The sequence below is a fragment of the Epinephelus fuscoguttatus genome, linkage group LG12 (assembly GCF_011397635.1).
Source record: "Epinephelus fuscoguttatus linkage group LG12, E.fuscoguttatus.final_Chr_v1".
NCBI classification, from domain to species: Eukaryota; Metazoa; Chordata; class Actinopteri; order Perciformes; family Serranidae; genus Epinephelus; species Epinephelus fuscoguttatus.
Window position 1 is genome coordinate 32,353,995 of NC_064763.1, and position 21,396 is coordinate 32,375,390.

The 21,396-nt window shown below is 38.2% G+C and overlaps 2 protein-coding genes across 4 annotated transcripts; both read right to left on the reverse strand.

Moving 5' to 3' along the window:
* Positions 1-1,234: 1,234 nt before the first annotated feature.
* Positions 1,235-8,724, reverse strand: snx12 (sorting nexin 12). Of its 3 annotated transcripts, none has more exons than XM_049592525.1 (5): positions 8,354-8,724; positions 6,157-6,252; positions 5,675-5,799; positions 5,201-5,291; positions 1,235-2,092 (listed from the first exon to the last, which is right to left on the reverse strand). In XM_049592525.1, the coding sequence occupies exons 1-5, from the start codon at positions 8,516-8,518 to the stop codon at positions 1,772-1,774; spliced, it is 798 nt and encodes a 265-aa protein (XP_049448482.1). In that variant the 5' UTR covers positions 8,519-8,724; the 3' UTR covers positions 1,235-1,771. The 3 variants fall into 3 exon arrangements, with proteins under 3 accessions (XP_049448482.1, XP_049448484.1, XP_049448483.1); XM_049592527.1 differs by having other exon boundaries at positions 1,943-4,686; positions 8,354-8,722; XM_049592526.1 differs by lacking the exon at positions 1,235-2,092 and having other exon boundaries at positions 5,148-5,291; positions 8,354-8,721.
* A 129-nt stretch (positions 8,725-8,853) lies between these two features.
* Positions 8,854-17,363, reverse strand: LOC125898685 (cytokine receptor common subunit gamma-like). The gene is made up of 8 exons (XM_049592528.1): positions 17,212-17,363; positions 16,506-16,596; positions 15,278-15,450; positions 14,053-14,186; positions 13,788-13,956; positions 13,108-13,213; positions 11,785-11,845; positions 8,854-11,584 (listed from the first exon to the last, which is right to left on the reverse strand). Exons 1-8 carry the CDS (start codon positions 17,276-17,278, stop codon positions 11,411-11,413), a joined length of 975 nt encoding a protein of 324 aa, XP_049448485.1. The 5' UTR covers positions 17,279-17,363; the 3' UTR covers positions 8,854-11,410.
* Between the last annotated feature and the right edge of the window lie 4,033 nt (positions 17,364-21,396).

The following is a 21,396-nucleotide window of genomic DNA, read 5'->3' on the forward strand; positions in this document are numbered from 1 at the left end:
ATTTATATTTTCCAGCATTCCTTATTGAATTTTTTTTACTTTTAAGCAATCCATAGCAAAATAATCATTACTCCAGCACTGCTCTTACACTTAAATGTGATCACCTTACATTGCAATACCTGCACTGTCAACCACCAATATTTGCATTGCCATCATGAGCAAATGTACTATAACAGATCTCTGTAGTAGTACTGGAACTAGACTATCATCAGGGACCCCTGTTTTTGGTATGTTTAGTCTTTCTTTCTTTCTTTCTTTCTTTCTCCTGCCATCTCTTTGAACGGCAATTTGACCCCCTAAACATGCTCAAAAACTCACCAAAATTGGCACACCTGTCAGGACTGGCGAAAAATTTGATAAAATTAAAAAATGAACACCAGAAGTGCCAAAATGGGCTCTCTAGCGCCACCTAGACACACTGAAATGTTTTTATCCTTACACATATATCCTCTATTCCTATGTGTATCTGTGTTTTTGTGTGCTGTGTGTAATAAGCTACTGGGTGCCTTAATTTCCCTCAGGATTAATAAAGTATCTATTTGTCTGTTCAGTTTACAATTACATGAGGTAAAGAAAGGGAATTAAATCCTCACTTTAAAGGTGCCAGAAGTGAGAAATACTTGACTGAATCAATTAGTTGATTATCAGAATAGCCACTTATTAGTTTTCTTTTGAGGTTAATTAATTAAATGACTCATTTCAGCTCTTAAAAGTTGCACAACAAACAGTTTTCACCTGTGTTATAGTTTTTGTCTGATGCACTACAAGTTTCAGTGAGATAATATGGTTTAAATTAACACATTGTTTTTTGTTGTGGACAGGATTTTGTAGTTTTACTTGAAATCAAGGGGAGGGTTCAAAAAACATGCTGGGAAACAAAGTGAAACATAATCTGATTTCACTGCACCAGTAATTTTCACAGTCCCTTACTGACCAGTCCTCAACTTAAAAACTTTGGTTTGTTTTAAAAGTGTAATTAAATCTTTATGCACATGTTGTAAAATTCATGTGTTATAGAATTTCCTCTATCACATACACACTGGAATTTTTCAACCTCATCATGTTTTTTCCATTTCATTGTTAAATTAGGTCATCCGTCAGTCCTTGACCACTCATCCAGCTCCCATGACTCTCTGATCCGTCTCGCTGCTCCTCAGTGACGCACTAATCACTAACTAGAAGGGAAGATTAGCTGAGTCTATTTCTCGTGTTTAAAAACTAAAAAGACAACATGTAGACGTGAAACAGCAGGCAGCAGGAAATTTAATTGGTGGACAGAATTAACAAGGAAGTTCCTCGTGGATGATAACATGTATTAATACACCTCACAATAATATTGATAGAAAGGATAAACTGGCTGAAAATGAGCGCAGAATTAAGCCTTTTTTCAGATCAATAAACCAGATGCTGATTATGCCTTTAACCAATGGAATATTGTTCATATAATGAACCTCTTGTCACAGTGCTTAGATATGGTTATGTACCTAACATTCCCGATAGCTGATTTGACGACACACAGCCAAAGTGTAGGCATGATGATGTAACTAAGACAGCAGAGTTAAAAACAATTAATCATGAAACAATCCTGTCTAAAGAGCATGTTCGGAGCATTGAACTCAGGGGGAAAATATGTCGACTGGAATGAATCTGTCTTTTTCATGATGCTACATGTTGCTCGACTTTGGGAGGTTATCATCAAAATCGCATCTCCGCTAGCAAAAGAAGACATTAATCAAAGCAGGAAATTACCCTCATCTTAAACTGGATCAAATCAATTTAAAAGACATTCAGAAAACATAATAATCATCGTAATAAAAAAAAAAAGTCTAGCTATGACAATAGGATACATGGAACATGTTTTCTTTTTCTCACTGATTACTGAATCAAAAATAATGTACATACTGTATGTGGAATGACTGAATAAAGACACAACATCAAACAATTTATACATTGGATCGCTTAGTTTAGTCCAGGAGCAATAGTTGTTTTTCCTACACCATTGATACTTATCAGTTCTGACATTTCCACCAGCTCTATAATGACGTGAAGTCGAAATAAATGTACATGGGGCAGGTGCAGCAGTCTGTATAGTCTTTGCAGTGAGAGAGAGAGAGAGAGACAGACATGAGAAATAATATACAGACATGTTCACGCTGTAAGTTTTGGTCAATGCTGTGAATTTCAGAGTCTACTGACTAAATGTAATGGCACAATATTATAATACTATTCACAGAAAGTATCACATGAGAAATGATTGTGGGTCCATACTGTACAACAGCCCTAATATCCATCTCTTTTCATAGTTTTTGACAAGCTGATCAACTTTTCAAATAATCAAATTCTTGTTTTATACATTTGCAGACTTTCTATCCACCTTATTCCTGCGGGAACTACTGCAGAAATGATTATGGCTGCGACTTCCAGTGAGATAGCGGACGTAGCAGTAAGCTAATTAGCCCCATAGACTATCTGTGGTTTGTCCCAGTGGCTACTCTTGGTAGCTAACTACCAACACTGTAGTCTCGCCACTAGACAATCAGAGATCTCTGCCTTCTGATAGTCTGGGGACACTCCTTTCTAAAGTGTGTTTAACACACCGGCAAAAACGGCCAGCAACAAAGCAACGCCTCTTGCATTTTTGAAAAGGACACACCCTCCCGGAAATGTGCGCTCCCCCTTTTCTCGTCCGCAAGGAAACAAACACACAGAGAGCTTGAAAATGGATGCCGAGAGATTTAACTCCGTTTTATCAAACGTGTGCTCAGTCCACAAGATTGTGGAAATGAAGGACTTACAGCGACTTGAGTCATTTTGCACTGCTACACGTGTCTAGTCGGACTATGTTAATATACACAGTTAATATTGAATTATGTTATATGTTTGCCAAATGTGTTAGTGTCTCTTAATATGTCACCAGAAATCAGACACCATCTTCAGAGGGAGCATATGTTTACCTTAAGCTAGCTCGGGTGAAGTTAAAGTTAACAATATTTTAACCGAGCAAGGCGAGCTAATTGCTAGCGTGCTCGGTTGCTTTGAGATGGCTGTCAGAGATGGCAGAGGTATGATCACAAAATCCCGTTTGATAACAGGTGGTGTGTTCCACGTTTTATTTCTTAGTTGCTCTTGGAAAGAATAGAGTACTGTAAACAAACTGTTACCACTGGAAATCGCTGGTTTCGGTTTAACGCCGGAAGTTGCACACATAATTCACGCAAGGTATCATGGGGGCTAGGAATAAGGTGGATACATGTGAATGCTGCTTTTATTGCTGTCATACATTTTTTTTGTTGAAGGAGGCAGTTGCTTGGGCATTACAGTTTACATGCAGTCAGAAATGCAACACTGTGGTCTCTAAAGTTATTTTAAATAAGCATATATTGTTAGACTCATTTAAAAGTACCACACATTATCGTGCAAGTGTTATTAACTCTTGCTGACTCCTGTTCTTTGCTGGTGTACCCATTTTGAAAGTCAGCTAAGTCAGGTGATTACTCAAACCCATATTAATCATCATCAACCATTTTCTTCAACAGATATTTGCCTCTGTTAATGTATTTAAATTGACAACACTCTAGACTGAAATGTAACCGCCTCTTATTAAATCACGCAGGCAGGTAAAAGAAATTATCGCAGCTCCAATACAAGCTAAACATGGTACATTACACAGGACTGCATGCAGTTTTCATGACAGGGTGGCTGAGCTTAGACTTCACCAATAAGCATCATGCAGTGCAGTGTTTTGGTTTTTTTGCCATTATGGTTCAAGACTCCCATGTGACCAACATGTATTGAGTGGAATGCAATGCTACATGTATGGGCACTGAATTGATTTAGTTCATGAGACATACACTGTGTCTGATGAACTGTTGTTGGTACAAGAAACAGGTGTAACTTGAACATAAAAATGCACATATACCAATATTTACTTGGTGGCAGATTTGCTTTGTTTGTCAAAAAATGTCTGGAGAAACTGAATTTAGGGAAATAAAGATCTGAATCAACAGACTCAACAAGATGACGGTGATCAGAGTCATGTAAAATAATCGGTCAGCGACACTGACACACATACACAACACATATATTGCGAAGAAAGCGTGCAAGTTTGCCATGCAACCATAGATTAGTGCGGTTGATAATGACAATGTACCAGGATTAGTCTGAGAAATGTTTCAAAAGAGAGCTCTTGTCATGGGTGGTGTACAGTACTTTTTCCCAGCAAACAATAGTTCACATAACTCAAAACACTAGCAGTGGTTTGTGTTGGAACTGGCCTGATACTGGTGGACAGAGGAACTTCTGCAAGCCAGTTTCTGAGAATCAGCTCTGGTACCAGTTACAAACTCTCAGCTGCAAATGAGATTTTACATCCATTTTTCTAGGTAACTATAAACTGGCTTGCAGAATGCTCTTCCCTTTGCAGCGTGCCATGATCACTTCAGCATTTTTGGTGGAATAACTGGTTGTTTCATGTCCCAACCACGGACTATGTGTGGTACATTTACAAGGTAAAGTGACAGATTGCAGTCAGATCTTTGTGATCATTTATATAAAGTATTGGCATTGTATTACACAAGTATTAGTGAACTATCGCCTTTGGTCTTTACAGTGCCCATGCAGCCACCTTCAATTCCCACAAAGCTCTTAGAGACAGGATCAAATAAAGCAAACTTACTTCATTCATACCTAAAAAAAACAAAAAAAAGAGAACAGAACAGGATCAGAACGCTCATTTACAATTTGCATGTACCCTGTGTTTCACATTAATGCCATATTCAGATATTAATCTACTATATTCACATTATATTACAATCATGAATATATGCCACTCATCTGAGGAAAGACTGAATGTATCAAACATAATTTTAATTCCTGAAAATTGTGAGTAAGCGCCAAATCTTCATGATACAATCCCTAACACTGAGGGGTGCTTTCCCTATGTTACACCTATAAAACAAATACACAGGGGAGCTCGTTTAAAACCGTATTAACATGTCCTGACGTATAGCAGAGGAACATACTCTGACTCCGAGATTAAGTGAATGTGACTTCACAATGGTATACGCAGAGTGAGAGAAAGACAGAGAGAGGCAGAAAGACAGAGAAGAGAAGACACGAGGCAAGCGGCAGTCCGATCTACACCCCAGAGTTCAACCCCCACCCATCCTCCCACCTCCCCTCAGTGACCCTAGTGTCGTACTTTTCCAGGAACGTAGTTACGGTCAATGACTTCCTCTTGCAGAAACATGTGAAGACAGCGCTCGCTCTGGGCCAAGGGGTGACCTGCAATTCTACACAACATACACACACAGACGAACAACAAACAACATCATTTGTTTTTAATGCTTTTCACTGAGGCTGGTGGGACGAAAATGTGGACTGGTTAGTTTATACACACACACACAGATTAGGTTAAGCCTGGTGTTGGGATAGACATTTTTTGGCAATGACTGACTCTACTGTTCATGTGAATTTCAGCTGTAGCTTGAAAACTTGCAGAAAACACAGTAACAGGTTTGAGACAAGCTTTCTTGTAGCTTCTTTGTCAGTGAGCCTTCACAATTCCAAACTCATATTTTTCACATTAACACACTGTTATGTGACAAATATGTTTGCTTGATCTATTTCTATAAACACAAAGTATGTGTGCTCATTTAGGGCTGAACTGACTGACCTGTTGATGAACTGCTCCAGGCCCGATCGCCGCTCCTCAATGAAGGACTCCTCAAAAAGGCCCTCATCTGTCCGGAATGGCAACTGTCTCTTGAGGGCTTTGCCCGGCAGAGATGGTACTACAATCTAAAGGTGTCAGGAGTCAACACAAATAACAGGAAAGACGACACATATGAATTTGAAATCAAAGTGTGCTGTGTGGTAAAGAGAAAGACAGACAGACCAAGTAATAAACTTATTTAGAAAGGCAGTGCAGAGGCACGTAGACCTACTCTCATGAGGACACCCCACATTTTCATTCACTATATTAACACAGAAGAAAACCCCTACAGTGTAATCCTACTTCACGTGATAATCAAGGGATTATATTTTTTTTACCTGTAGCATCAACATTGTCACTTATCAGATCATTCTAACTATTAGTTTGCACCAGCCAGCCAGCTTATACGCTCAGTCTGAAACACAACATTATTGCTCACTCACCTTACTGTCTCTTTCCAGCTCATTCTTTAACCACTCAAAGTCACTGTATCTTCTTCTCACACAGGAATCCTTCAGTTTGAAAATGGGAAGGTTTGTCTGCACAGAGGAGAAGGAGAAGGAGAAGGAGAAGAAGAAGAAGAGGAAGAAGAAGAAGACAACAGCCCTTTATTTATGCTAAATTCAATCCTCTGGATGTCGCTGGTGAAAAGTGAAAACAAGGCCTGTTGAAGAGCTGGCAACTACCATGAGTGCTGGGGGCACTGGGAGTTGCCATGAAGCACAAAGGTGTGACAAACATTAATATCTCTTACTTACCACCATAATCTGACTAAAAGACTAGTAAAACAGACTTGCACACACTTGTTTGACACGAGAATGCAGCTCTTTCTCTACATAAACCTCTACAGTCCTATCTGGTGCTGCAACTACTGTTTATTTTAATCATAGATTTTTTTAAATGTGAAATTAATCTATTAGTTTTTGCTTGCTATGTCCTACCCACAGTCCAAAAGCACCAAAAGCAAAATTTATATCAATTTATAATGACAGGGAAAAAGCAACATCAAATGGTTATCAATTATCAAATTTCATTTTTTTTGTCAATCAATTCATGAATTGATTGTTTTAACACTAGTTCAATCTGGCCAGAAATCATTTAAGGAGACATCTAAACAGTGGAAAGTGAAATGAGTAGCCTGTGTATAAAAAGTTGAAGTGATATTTAACCTTGTTGTTTCATGTTTCATTTCTTTGAAACACAATCAAACATGCATGCAAAGCCAACCTGCTTCACCGAACACTGAGAAGTCAGCAGTTTGATTATTAAGGCATATTTTATACGCAATTGACACAAACTGCTCTAAGCGATTCATGCATTTACATTAGGTATCTTTCAGTGTTTCAGGGGTAATAGAAGAGATGATACTTTTGCACGACTTTGCCACAATTCACTGCTTTCCAATGAAGGTTGGCATCTTTTATCTTGACTGGTTTGTTTGGGCTTGTCTGTAATTGTGAGACAGCCCCATTCAGATAATCAAGTTAACAAGAATGTCCTTACACTAGTTAACCTCTGATCCAAGACACTGTCAGACAGGATAATGCTCCTTCGTGAGTCTATGCATTTTGTGTTCAAAAAGCAATTGGAGTAGTGGAAAAAGTAACTTGTTAAGATTATGGAGGACAAACTCTCCCCGGAAAAAGCCACCAAAAGCTGAGGATTTGACAAGACAAGAAAGTTACAATTACGCAACTACTATGCTAGCATCAGCTTTCTGGGAATAATAACTTTTCTTCAAACTTAGCAGTGTCAGCAAATGTGTGACTTACTCTGCTCAACTGCCTGTCTGCTGGAGGAGGAAGTTAAACTCACTACTCCTGCTATAAGTAGTTACTGTTAGTATTCATATTCTCATTATTTAGTAAGGATAATAATCATAATGCTCGATACATTACACTTAATTTGAGTAAAAGACTTTAACATTGTAGCAGGTAATTTCTCCCGTTTCTAGAACACCACCATTTTCAACGTTACTTTTTTACTACGTAATATAAGTTACATTAAAGGTACTCTTCTCATACGTTTACCCAATAACAGTAACGTCTGTTGTGTTTGCTAACGTTGGTGGAAAACACTTTGTGTGACATTTAAACAGGCTGACATTGTTAAATGAGTCTTACTTTGACAGCTAACGTTAGCTAAAATCTAGGGACAAGTAACGTTAGCAGTTAGCTTCACGGTGTCTTCTGGGATTCCCTAATTTCTTCACTGTCACGTTGTCAATGGATTTAACTCTAAAAATAACCAGCTCCGCAGCTACATAATAGAAGTTAAATGAATTAACTTCTAACGTTAACTCTATATCATGACAACTCTAAGTACTCTTTCACCATGTATGCTTTAAGACGTGTGTATGTTCGCGAAACTTCTACAGCCCAGACTTGCTAACGTTAACTACATCAAGCAGCGCATAGCAGGCCGCTCACAATCACCGGTCCTTGATTTTTACCGTTGCGCCATCTTGACCTACTCCAGCCGCCTAGCGTCAACGTCACAGCCGCGTCCCCGTGTTGACTTGGAGCCGCGGCTAAAGATGCTAACTTGCTAGCAACAACACTGTTATTACCAGTTAGCTTAGCAAACAAAAGCTAACGGTGTACCAAGGTGTGTTTTTTGGCTTGTGATTCAAACACGTACCCGCATGCGAACTTCGTAATTTGTGTAACGGTGCCGTCCAGCTCCAACAGTTTGTGGATCATAAACGTCTATTTCCAGAAAATTGCTGGGGGGGCCGTAAGCATCCGTCAGGTCCTGGGGCTTGGAATGCAACCGGCGAGTGTCGGCCACCGAAGAGTCTGTCATTTTGTCAGGTTGTGATTTTTGGACGACCAGCGGCGAATCAAACCAACTGAATGCACGGTGAAATCTCAAAGCTCGTCTGAAGACATCAATTGATTGCGGTAGCTGATCGGTTCAGCCAGTGAAGTAGCTGACTTGTGTGTGTGTCTGTTCTTGCGGGGGCCAGCCGCCCTGCGCCCTACCCCTTCTAGAATCTGAAAAATGCGTTGACTCAGTTCCGTACTGTGTGGGACACTCCGCACGCCCCCTACTGGACACTGAGGTAAACACAGAGGGCAGGCTGAACTCCACCACTCAATGCAGTCACACATTTAATGCAACAGAGCTTTGGACGTATATAGACATGTATATTTATTAATCAAAAGCAGGTCATGACAGATACCGGATGTAAGACACCAACAGTAACATACAAGTTGGCTAGGTTACAAAAACACCCAACAACACTGAAAAAGTACATTCAATTAAGATCGATAACATTGAAAATCATATGAATATATATATTTTTTTAAATGGCTGCGTTGCAAATATTGTTATATTAGGCTACATGTGACCATATCATCTGTTTACTTGTAATGTCCTGTTGTCACTTTCTAATCAGGCACCATATATTACAGGGTTTATAAGTAGTACCTAATGGCTGTGGTAAAGCAAATGGACCTTGAAAATACAAATTGTGGGTTGCCAGTTTGTGAAACCTCACTTTGGCTAGTGTTTGTCCTTTCTATTTAGTAGGGATAAAAATGTAATATAAATATAACAATTCAATTCTTATTTATTTATAAAGCCCAGTATCACAAATCACAATTTGCCGGGCTGTACAGCATATGACATCCCTCTGTCCTTGGACCCTCACAGTGGATAAGGAAACCCCCCCCCAACAAACAAAATGGTAGAAAACTCAGGAAGAGATGCTGATGGGTTCTCACTTTCTAAGTCTGGAATTATAAATGTTGATAAGTAACTAAGACAGGGTTTTTACAATAATCCATACAGTTGGTAAAAACAGATTTTGTGTCATGTTGGAGAAACTTTTTAGACTTGACAACCCCAAAGTTGCCATTAATCCGTTTAAATCGAGACTAAAAACCTATTTATTTTCCCAAGCATATGGTACAACTTGATAGCACTTTTTTTTTATTTATTTTAATTGTTTTTGTAAATGCTTATTTGTAAATTGTATTTTTTTATTTGTAATTTGTATTTTTCTAATGTATTTTGTCTATGTGAACTGTAAAGTGTTTCGAGACCATGTTTTTGGTGATTTTACACTTTAAATAAAGCTGAATTGAAATGAATTGAAATTAATAAATCCAAGAGTTTATAAATTACAATTTATAAACCTTTAATAAAGTGTGCCTTTTTAGAAAGTGGCAGGCTAGTCTGACTGGCTGAGTGAGTGAACAATGAACGCTGCCCTCTTGGCCACTGAACATTTTTTTCTGTCAGGACTTCACATTAAATACCAAGATTCACATCTCAAATATTGTCAGAAAAAAAACAACAATATTGTATTTTGCCCAAACAACTGGGATATTAGATTTTATCAGTGTGAAACCAACACTCAATCTCAATTTACAGAGCACACAAGCATGCATCTTAAACAAGCCATTTCAGTTACAAGTTTAAATGAACTGTCAATCAACCATTAGAATGTTTTACTGTAATAGTCAAACAGAAGAGCGTCAAGGTCACATGATATGAAATCGAAAATATTTGAAATGTATCATTGCCAGAGTCTGTGAAGCTGTGAAGCACTCCTAGTGCAGTATACTGTATAAACTAGTATATTTTGTGATATATGTGTTTCATTGCAAAATGTCGTACAAAAGGTTGTAGGTATACCATGCAGGATGTTCTTAAAAAACAGTGCATAGACTCATATCCCTCTAAATCATCACTTAGGACCCATTAGAAGTGTGAGGCGGTGTACTTATCTGCAGAGACTTCGCTCTCTGACTGTATTTTCTTATTTTCCTTCTCATTTTGTTTTGTTTGGGATGTTCCTAGGCAGAGTGTGCAGGTAAGGTCGGGACTAAATAGAAAGGTAGCATCCAGGTCAAAGACTGTGAGCAGCTTCGAGAAGGAACCTACAAAAGTCACGGACACAGTGCCGAAAACAACAACAATATAAAATGCAAGTATAGCGAAACACTAGTCTGGGGCTAGCTTTCCCATAATTCCTGCATTGTATACCTTTTAAATCTATGAAAAATGTACACATACATCGATATACATAAGAACAATATTGCTAAGCTGGATTTAGGCAGAAGAATAAAATTTCACAGTTGGAGATAACAAGAAAAAATAAAGAATACAATGGTTTTACAATCATATCGTACTGTAACTGTCTGGAGGAATTAAGTCCTGCTGATGCTACATCCCTGTTATCAACATAGATAAACTAGGATTTGGATTGATAACAGTAATGTTAAAGTATGAAATATTTGTCTCTCTCTCACATCAACCTTTACGTTTGAGGACAAACTGATGGGTGTTGACTTTTTAAGGACTTTTACTGTTAAACTGACATCAGGGATTGTGAGGGATCAGAGGAAGTGGACGTTTAAATGTGCCTTTGCTCATATATAAGGGGAACTTTGATTTGTTCCAGTGTAGTGAACTATAAAAAACACAAAGTGAAAACTCTGCGGTATAGTAAATGTTGTTGCCTCCAAGTGGTTGATGATTCCATATATCTATTTATACCTTAAAGCATGTTTTCAAAAGTAACTTTGAACTGCATTTCTCCATTAAAAAGTGATATATAGATGATGTGGTTCAGAGTTATTATTTGTGGTATAATAAGCTTGCCTTCTAAACAAAACCCTGTCTCTCCTCCTCAGTCTTGACTGGAACTGTGGAGGTAGAGGAGGAGCAGGGGGTGGGCAGGTCTGATTAGTTCACAGGGATAGTGACGGAGCAGTCGGTTTGGTCGGTGTTGGCGGAGCAGGTGGAGCAGTCGGAGCTCTCGCTGTCGGACTGGGGGACATGGCAGTACTCACGGACAGAACAGGGACGCTCGTTGTAGTTAAAACTCTCTTTCAGGCCTTTGGGGAACTCAAACCAATCCTTTAAAGAAACAAACAAACAAAAAACATGTGTGACTTGTTTTGCTGTCATCTCACATCTTGGTATATGTCTGTCCTGTCATTTAGTTCTTTCATTTAGTGGTTTCGGTCTATAGTTTTATTCGCTGCCAAATAAAAAAGATTAGGTTTGAATACAGGTAACTTGTGTGACGGCAGCACAGAGCTCAGGATGCTACTGACCTCGGTGTTGTGAAGCTTCAGGGGTGGCTTGGGAACCACAGGGATGAAGATGATTCTGATTCTGTATGGGAGATAGACACATTTTCACTCTCAGATAATCATATCAACAACAGCTCATCTTCATCACTTCTGTTCGTTGTAGCTCTGTCGCTCTTCAGCAGGGACGGAGCCACACATTTTAAACAATCAGGCTCAGCCCATACCTAGGAGGGTCCTGGGGCAAGTCCTGAGATTGTTTCCCCCCCTGTTTACAGCAGCTATATGCACTATTTTTCGAGTCCTTTGAGATAATAAAATGTCCCAAAACCTGTACATCATTTAGGAAAAACATGATAATTGCCAAGAAAATACCATCCTGCTGAGCCTACATCCTATTTTGTATCTAATTGTTCTCCATCTGTCTTCATCAATGTTGCGGTTGACAAATTTTGACTTGTGTAATCTAAAAAGAGGCAAACATCTGTCTGATGTTACTATTCATAATTTACACAGGATTTTGGCACAAACAGTATGACTAATCTGCCATATTGTTTATTTTTATCTTGTCTTGTTAATTAGTTCGGGCTGCATCTTTGCATGAAATGTGCTACATAAATTAAGCTATAATTAATCTTGAAACCTATTCAGTTCAATTCAAAACACTATTTGTCCTCTGTGGGCAATTTGCAGAGGCCAACTGAGTATGTAGCACAATACAGGAAAGGTAAAAATATGTGAAATTACAAATAAAGCTGTGCACATTATGATACAAGTATAATGCGTCAAAGCAAATCAAGCTGTACAAATAATGCTCATGACATGAGAACAAAGATGATAGTATAGTACAAAAAATAAGCTGAATGAGAATGAAGATAATTTTATTGCAAAATTTATGAAAGTGCAAAAACTAGCATTGGTCCAAAAACTATTTTTGTTACACTGTACTGGAGTAGTATTTCAATCAATTGCAAAACAAGGATCCCCAAAAATGCCAAGTAAATGTTTTGTTCAGTACTCTGAATTTAAGGCCAACAGAATAACATTTACTCAGATATATTAGATTTGAATCAAGGCTTCTGGGAAAACACTCAGGGCTGGAGCACTGTAAGCCACCCCCTGCTCCACCCCTGCTCTTCAGCACTGTAATAGGGATATTATACTTTTCTGGACTGTGGTAAAACGATACTGTAATATTTGCATTGCAGATAAATCAGCTAAATATCTTTAATAATAACATCTTTAATAATAACAAAATCGAATGGAAACTGAGGAAATAAGTAGACATTGCTTATACTCTGTGGCTACGCTATCATTGCCATCATTTAAACATGACAAATGACCCACCTTTCATGGTGCAGCAGCATCATAACCAGCAGGATGAGGATGAAAGCACCCACCACACCCAGCACTGCGCTCCACACAGACATTGAATTGTTCATTTGATTCGTTGCTGTGAGTGGGAGAGAGAGAGATGGATTGTAACTCATTCAGTGCACGAGCAGAGCAGCAGAAGCAGACAGTCAAAACCAAATTTGATGTTTAATCATATGTATTTTGGTGGAAAAAGTCATAGGAATTCATAGAGGAGTTTGTTAAATAAGCCTGTACTGACTTAAAGGGAAATAAGTCAGGTTTTTACTGCCCTATTGCCCATGCTGTCCATCATATACTATAAATGAGCTGATTGTTAAGGCCTAGGGAAACTATTACTGGCTCCTCAATGACAGTTCTGCCTTTGAAAACAATTTATCAACCTGGGAACAAAGAAAGAAGAGTGTATACCTGAACACTGAGCGTTACTGTCAAAATGTCAATTCTACATGTTGGAAATAATCAAAAGATCCTTTCAAATTCCTCTCATGCCCATTTATCAGAGAGTTTTTGTAGTTTGTAGTTCTTGTAGGTAATGTTGTAGTTTCTATTATTGCCAGCAGAAGTCAGCGGTTCCTTCATTCTTTCAGCACAAGCCCCTGTGACCTACTGCATATTGGCCTTTTTTCAAAGCAGATATTTTGCAGTTGTACCTGTGCCGTTGTTAGATCCCCAGACCACAGGCTCACTCCATTCACTCCAGAAATCAGACTGCCCACAGCCGGACCACACTCTGCTGCGTACTTGAAGCTCATACCGGTAATTGCGGATGGGCAAGTTGATGCAGTAACTCTGCGTCCCAGTGCTGGCGGGAGAAGGTGTCTGTGGATGGTAAGACAGAGTTGAGAAAAGACATGGATGCAAAAAAAGATAATGAATCAGAGAAAGAAAAGGTTTTTGTTCCTTCAAACTGCATACCCCCCACTTTCTGTTGTTTATCCTGTAGCGAACTTCACTCTCCACACAGTTAGGAAAAATCTGGACCCAGCTGAGCCACAGGTTAGAGTCAGATCCATTCTTGACAGTCACGTTGGTTGGTGGATTTAACTTGACTGGAGATGACACAGACCAGTTAATAATAAAGAATACACAATGTGATGACAAGGTAACAGATCAGAGTCACTATGTTTACATATTTTAGTCATTATACTATAGTTAAGTTAAAGATGTGCTCTATCAGTAGGTATAAAAAAAAATCTGTGTCTAACTGACTGATTGGAACATTTTTGAAACTGGTCCAGTATTGAGCGAGAGTGCTACAGGTGGACAGAAAAACAGGCTGTAATGTCACCACTTGGGGCATTTGGGACCATCAGTTTACGTCCAATAAAAGTGTGCGTTTTTGCCACTGACAGGCTCAGATTGTTATTAAAAGTGTCTGACAACTTATGGAAAGGATCCCTACAGAGATAGAGCCTTTTGTTTGAGAGTAAGACCTTTTTTATTTAACCAGAAACAGCCCTGAAATTGCCAAAAAAAAGAGACTGGCAGCAGTGACTGCCAAACAAAAACCATAAAATTCAAGTAAAAACAATACAATTTATAGAAATTTTTGTTAAAGGCTTTGCAAAGAGGAGAGTTTTCCTAAATTATTACGATTAAATACTTTCAATAAAGTGAAAAGCGGTCACGACTGACAGCTGCAACTGCCAAACAAAAAACATACAATTAAAGTATGATATCCCAATTCAAATAAAGTGCAAAAACAATAAATTTAAAGAAGTCATCCACTGTTTTAACAATCACAATCTCTTTGGCGATAGCGATATTTGGGGCTGTTTCTAGTTAAACAAAAAGGATCTTACTCTTTAACAGAGAGGTCCATCACAGTAGGGTCTTTTCCATAATGTTATCATACACTTGTGTAGAATAATAATCTGAGTGTGTCAAAAACAGCATGTTTCGTGGAGGTAAACTGAAGATACCAAATGCCCTGAGTGGTGACATTGCAGCCTGTTTCACCTCAATACGAGATCAATTTAAAAACTTATGTTCCCATCAGTCAACCAGACACAAAAACAATGGGAAATAGGGTCCAGGATAAAAATACAATACAGAACACAGAAGTTATCTTTTAACTGGTTTCTATTATATCATTACACTACCTCCCAATGTTATGTTAAACCCCAGTAAAGGAGCATACCTTTGGATTTAAGAAAATGCTCCCTCTGAATTTTTTTTTCGCCGTGTTCCAGTCTGGTGTAAAACGTGTTGAACCTCTTGACTGGGTCATCATAGGGCTGGTTACATCCAGTGTTTGTGTTGTTCTCTGACAGATAGGTGGGGCACTCAGTGATTACTTTGTCACCGTGAAACCTGTAAAGAAATCACCATTTGGTCATTTACATACAAAGCAGAGTATGTAGCCAAAGCACCTGCAAATATCACAAAATTATTAGTTTGTTGTACTTTTTTTGGAGATGTTTTCTCTGTAATTTCCTACTTCCTGATACCAGGGTTCATATTTATCCAACTTGGAAGAGTAACACAAGACTTAATGCTCCGAAGAGCCTTCTTTGGAGTAAAATAGTTCTTCGCTTAGCGTACAACAAGAAACAATTATCATTCGACTTACTTCTGTTTAAACGGTGAGATCTCTCTACTCTTATGTGATCATATGATAAATCACAAACTCTGAGCACGGATATCAAATCACCTGCCCCATGAGCATTCTTTAAAAAAAAAGCAATTTGGTATTCTGCATAAACTTGAGCTTTTAACTTTTGAATCAACCATCAACTTGTTTAAGTCCAGGCTCAAAACCTACTTTTATTCATTAGCGTTTGAGTCCCTCTGATGTGGTTTTCCTTGACGTGTGCCTGTGTGTGTTGCGTCTCTGAATGTGTGAGCTGTGAACCTGACAGTTATGTTGCCTCTCGTGTATGCGTTTTTAGCATTTTATTCCTTTTGTACAGCACTTTGGTCAATGTGAGTTGTTTTTAAATGTGCTTTATAAATAAATTTAGGTTGAGTTGAGATGAGGAATGTCACCAATAGCACTTCACATGTTGAAGTAACACAAATCTAATTAACAAAATATAAATAGGGCTGAAATGGAAACAAATCAACAAAAAAAAAACCTAAACTGGAGCAGTGGTTGTTGGTAGGCGAGGTACATCAGAGAAATCATATCATGTGAGAAAGTTTCGTCCCACACTGACATTTACGTGTAACGATTAAACCTCAGATAAACACACAGAAAGATTAAAAAAAAGGGTCTAACACCCTCTGAGATGATCATATCTCACGCAAAAACTGCCCCTGATTGATTAGTCTTATCTTTATCTGTCACACATTTTTCTCTCTGCAGTTTGATAAATTCAGACGATACTACAAAATTAGTTTTTTATTGTGTTATGATGATTACTAACCAGCCGGTGAAAGTGTAATTGACCTCTGGAGTCCCATGCTTATTCCAGGTACAGTGAACATATTTCAGGTGTACCACCAAACAGTCCACATCTGTCAGACACACAAGAGAGATGAGACAGAATAGTTTCACAAAGACAATAAAAGATCACAAGGGATACACATGACAAGCCTTTATGTAAATGGTAATAGTTTCTTTCTCTTTCTCTCTCTCTCTCACACACACACACACACACACGCACAATGAGGAAATGGCGCACAATGACGTGGAAGGGAATTTACGCAAAATGTATATAATCAAGAAAGTAAAGCTTTACCATAAACAGTTTAATTCAATTTGATAATACAAGTGACTTTTTAAAAAATATCAATGCCTATTTATATTTAAAGCCCCCCCCCCCAATCTTCATTATATTTTTAGGAAGATCATCAAAAATACAATAAAAACAATCACTATAGTAAATAATCTTGTGTATTACTATTAACTACTAATATAGATATACCTATAAATGAACATAAAAACAACTGCACACCATGAATGCCAAACCTAAAGCGACATGAGATCTCCTAAAGCGACATGAGAAGATCTGCCAAAAGCCCTGACACAAACAAAATAACTGCTCAGAAACATCCAAACAGGCTTAATACAGTTATTAATAATATCATAATTCACCTATAATCTAAAAACTTCATTTAAAATGTTCTTACCAGGCGGTTCTTCGGCAAACACATGCCCTGCCAGACAAAAAAGCAGAAGCAGTCTCGTCAGCATCATGACACACAGAAACAGGATGCTCTCAGTGCACGTCTACTTCTACATCTGAGTATCGATGTGCAGTGGTGCCTCCAGAAATGTGTCACAGGGACGGCCAGGCAGTGCAACTGAAAACCTTGGGGTGGTACAATAAAAACAAAAGCCATGCCTCAGTTTAGGAATTCTATTATGCTGTTGTAGTAGAACTATGTCAGTATGAGAGTTAAGGATCACTGGATACTGATATACTTTTTAAATAGATTTTATTTTACTGTAAATCGCTGTAAATTCTAATATATATACTTTAAAAAGAGAGGAAACTGATTATTTTGGGAAAAGTTAAGTTAAACAACGTGTAAAATGATTATGTTTATAATAAAGATGCATTATTATTCTTAAATTTCCCCTCTGTAGGATCAATAAAGTATATCTTATTTAAGTTAGCTGTACTTTTTTAAAAAGATGTGGGCACTTACTGTGTCTCAGTACAGTCAAATTCAACCAACTCTTTAATGTATCTTACTGTAGTCGTCTTCAATAAAGTTGACAGGAACTCAAAAGGAGTAAGTCCCCTGAACTTAAGATACTGTGCCGAAGTAATAAAGCACCACTTAATTTTAATTATAAATTAAACACACTAAATGTACCTTAGTGTAGCTGACTTAAAAATAAAACAGCTAAAAAAATTTGATTATGAAAAGCCTTATCTTTTAAAGAAAGTTAAGAGTACTTGTACACAATAGGAAAAAAAGTTAACATTATATATTAACATTGTTTACTTATATACTCTTCATACAATAAGAACACTGAATAAATCTACATCAAGCTGCTTCTGCTGCCATCAAATGCCAGATTTGGTGTGAATGCAAATTCAGTTATCCTGAGTTATTCTGGTGGCGCATCTTCACAAGTCGCAAATACTTAAAGTGTATTTATAAGATTATTCTAAGAGTTAGAAGGGAGTATTTAATTAAATCACATAGGAAAGAAGCAAGCACTCTCAAAATAAATCCACTCTACAGATGCATGGCCAAAAGCAGCAGAAAAAAAGAAAAGAAGCCAGCACTCACAAATGTCCTTTTGGCTTCTTCACACTGAAGAAGACTTTCTGTCGAAACGTCTGCGTCTTCTTCACACTGAAGAAGACTTTCTGTCGAAACGTCTGTGTTTCTGGTAACGCCACCCTAGTCAATTTATTAAATTTACCAAAAGGACATTTGTGAGTGCTGGCTTCTTTTCTTTTTTTCTAGTATTTAATTAAATCACACAGCAATTTTCTCCTATACACAAACTCAAAAGAAAGAAATCCACAGTGAGGAAAACACGGCCCAGCTCATTTCAAGACCGGCCCAGCTCATCTCAAGACCGTATGCAACTCTGCCAGTGTCAACAGCTTCTTTAGAGAGATCATTTTCAAGGTGAAAAATGATCAAGAACAAACTGAGAAGTCTCTGACCTTCTCCTGCTTGCCAGAGAGCTAGACATCCAGTTAAATCACAGTGAGGTCAGCAGAGTTTCCAAGGCGAGGCACCGGGAGGGATGCTCTTATAAAGCAGAATGATCCTGCTCCCTTTGAAGGAGAGGAGGGGAGAACAAAGTGTTGGACAGGGAGGAAAACCTGGGAGGGAGGAACTAAATGAGGAGAGGGGAAAGATGAGGAAGAGACACGAGGAAGATAGAACAGGAGATGAAAATGGGGAGGGGAGGGGGGTGCCCATTTTTCACTTGAGCACCCGGCTCCCAAAATGTCTACACGGCACTGAAAGTGAGCATATTTCATCTCTGTGTTTGCTGTCTCTGACCTGATCTGTGGCTTTGGCTTCCTGTTAGAGGAAACTGTCTAGTTAGGTATTAGATCAAGATGACACGCACGCAGTTGGGCCTGCTGCTGTGTGGCAAGATAACATACAGACAATTTGTAAAATATTATTTGGGATTGAATATATGTGAAACCACAGACTACCTTTATTTATTCATTATTCTCGACAAAAAGTATTATCAATGGTTGTATAACCAGTTAAAACCCCAGAACAGTGTTAGTTTAGTGGTGAAAAAGTGGACAACTTAAAGCTCATCTTGTTTTTGAAAACCATATGCACATGATAATCTTGCATCCTTTCAAAATGCAAATGCATGTAGCTGCAATTTGCTGAAGAAAAAGGTACAGAAAATGATACTGCTTTGTGCAATCTCTGGACCAGACTCATACAACTTGAAACATTAGTAGCTGTTCTGTATCACTGGCCGACCACAGGCTATAGACCTTTCTGAAACAAAACCTTCAAGACCTTGGGGAGTGTACCGAATACACTGCGATGTCATGGAAGTCAGGCAGCAATCACTAGCATTAAAACAACATAATATGACTCTGATAAAAGCTTAGAGCCACAGGAACCATGGCAAATGTATTGTAGGCCTGTTATAAACAACAATATACTGGATTAACAAATTTCTGTTTTGCAAACTTAGCTTGAACAGCATTTAATGTCAGATAAAGTCAGAATCTCACTTCTTAGTTACAAGGTTTTTTAAGCTGTCAAAAAGCATGTATTTTGCCTGTTTCACATTAGGCCATTAACCATCTTATCTATAACATAATAAAGACCAAGCAGAGAGAAAGCCAAAGCTTCACAATGCTTTCCAGATATGTGTGGTTGTCATCTCTCATGTTTGAGTTAGTGATGACATTTTTAAATTGGTTACATGGACAGTATGTGTAGCATCACGTCCACCTTTTTACCAAGAAAGATAAAAGCTAAAACATGCCTTCTGTGTGACTGGGTCACATGATATCAGTTGTGTGTTGCTTGTGTTCCAAAGTTGAGTTTTGTGGGTGTTTTGTTTCCTGTCAGAGGAAACGGTTTCAGAAATAAAGATTAAGAACATCTGAAGCGGGTGGTTTCATGTATGTGCTGTGCTGCGTGCGGTGTGTCATACAAGAACACTCATATGAACAGCATTTACTTCATTGAATAATCAAAAACATGCTTTTCTGACTACCTATATTTTAGTAACCTGTATCACATGCACTGTAATTCTGGGAGGACTAACCCTTCCCATATTTGTGCTGATGACTTTTCTTGATTCAACTTGTTTGTCGGTGTAATTTGTTATAGGTGTAACCACTACATTAGTTGTCATGCTTATACCTCGTAAGCTTATCAGATCAACACAAGATGGTAATCTTAGTCTGTTCTGTTGAAATGCAAATGCAAAATACACTGTGATAAAATGTTGCACAAAATCATAATTGCACTGTGACATTTAGTTTGTGATATGTGCCAGTGATCTTTTGCCAACTACCAGTATTACCAAAGGAGATATTACTCAAATAATTCAGTCCAGAGGAAGCACTCAACCCCCACATCTGTGGCTAACTTTTAACTCGCCAGTGGATCTGTGACGTCTCTGACGACAATCAGCACACGTCGGTTCACTTCCAGTGAATCGGACAGGGTTTTTTTTTTTTAACGTACATGCGTGCAAATTACTGTGGTCTTAATGCTCTGTTTTCTGTGCCTCTGAGTGTTACTCTCTCATTGTCGCCACACACAGTCTCCCAAATCTTTCAGCTTTATATTCATCAGTTGTTGAAAATGACAAAATTTCCAAAGCAGGACAATTAAGAACAAAACTCAAAATTAGACCTAAGAATGCTGTAGAATTACTACTAAACTGCTTTTCAACACTTGTTGGGCTCTGCTGTAAATTTCATCATTCTATTCAGTATGATCTGTAGGTGTAACAATTACGCAATGTCAGTTAAAGTTACACAAGACATAGATCTAGTATAAATAATTTCAACAAACCCATATCTTAAAATTAAGCCTCCAGTTCCAGTTTTCCTTCCTTACTTGTCATTATCATGATAATCATGTGACAGTAATCCCAAAATCAAAATTACATATCAGTCTAGATTGTTTTGGTGTGAGTTGCTGAGTGTTGGAGATATCTGTCAAAGAGATGTCTGCTTTCTGTACAGTATAATAGAACTAGATGGCACTCGGCTTGTGGTGCTGTGAGCACCAAAAAATACATTTGAAACCTCAACAGCAATGTCTCTTTCCAGAAATCATGAGTTACTCAAGATAATCCACAGACCTTGTTGTGAGCAGTTTCATCTAGGAACTATTTTCTCT

What these genes read in the sequence shown, in the direction of transcription:
- snx12 (XM_049592525.1), bottom strand. Translation starts at nt 8,518, where the DNA reads ATGACAGACTCTTCGGTGGCCGACACTCGCCGGTTGCATTCCAAGCCC. An exon ending in AGCTGGAAAGAGACAGTAAG is followed by an intron (nt 5,800 to 6,156) that starts GTGAGTGAGCAA and finishes TGACACCTTTAG; the next exon opens with ATTGTAGTACCATCTCTGCC. An exon ending in GTAACTACGTTCCTGGAAAA is followed by an intron (nt 2,093 to 5,200) that starts GTACGACACTAG and finishes CTCACTGCAAAG; the next exon opens with ACTATACAGACTGCTGCACC.
- LOC125898685 (XM_049592528.1), bottom strand. Translation starts at nt 17,278, where the DNA reads ATGATGCTGACGAGACTGCTTCTGCTTTTTTGTCTGGCAGGGCATGTG. An exon ending in GTTTGCCGAAGAACCGCCTG is followed by an intron (nt 16,597 to 17,211) that starts GTAAGAACATTT and finishes TGTGTCTGACAG; the next exon opens with ATGTGGACTGTTTGGTGGTA. An exon ending in GGGATCTAACAACGGCACAG is followed by an intron (nt 13,214 to 13,787) that starts GTACAACTGCAA and finishes TCCCACTCACAG; the next exon opens with CAACGAATCAAATGAACAAT.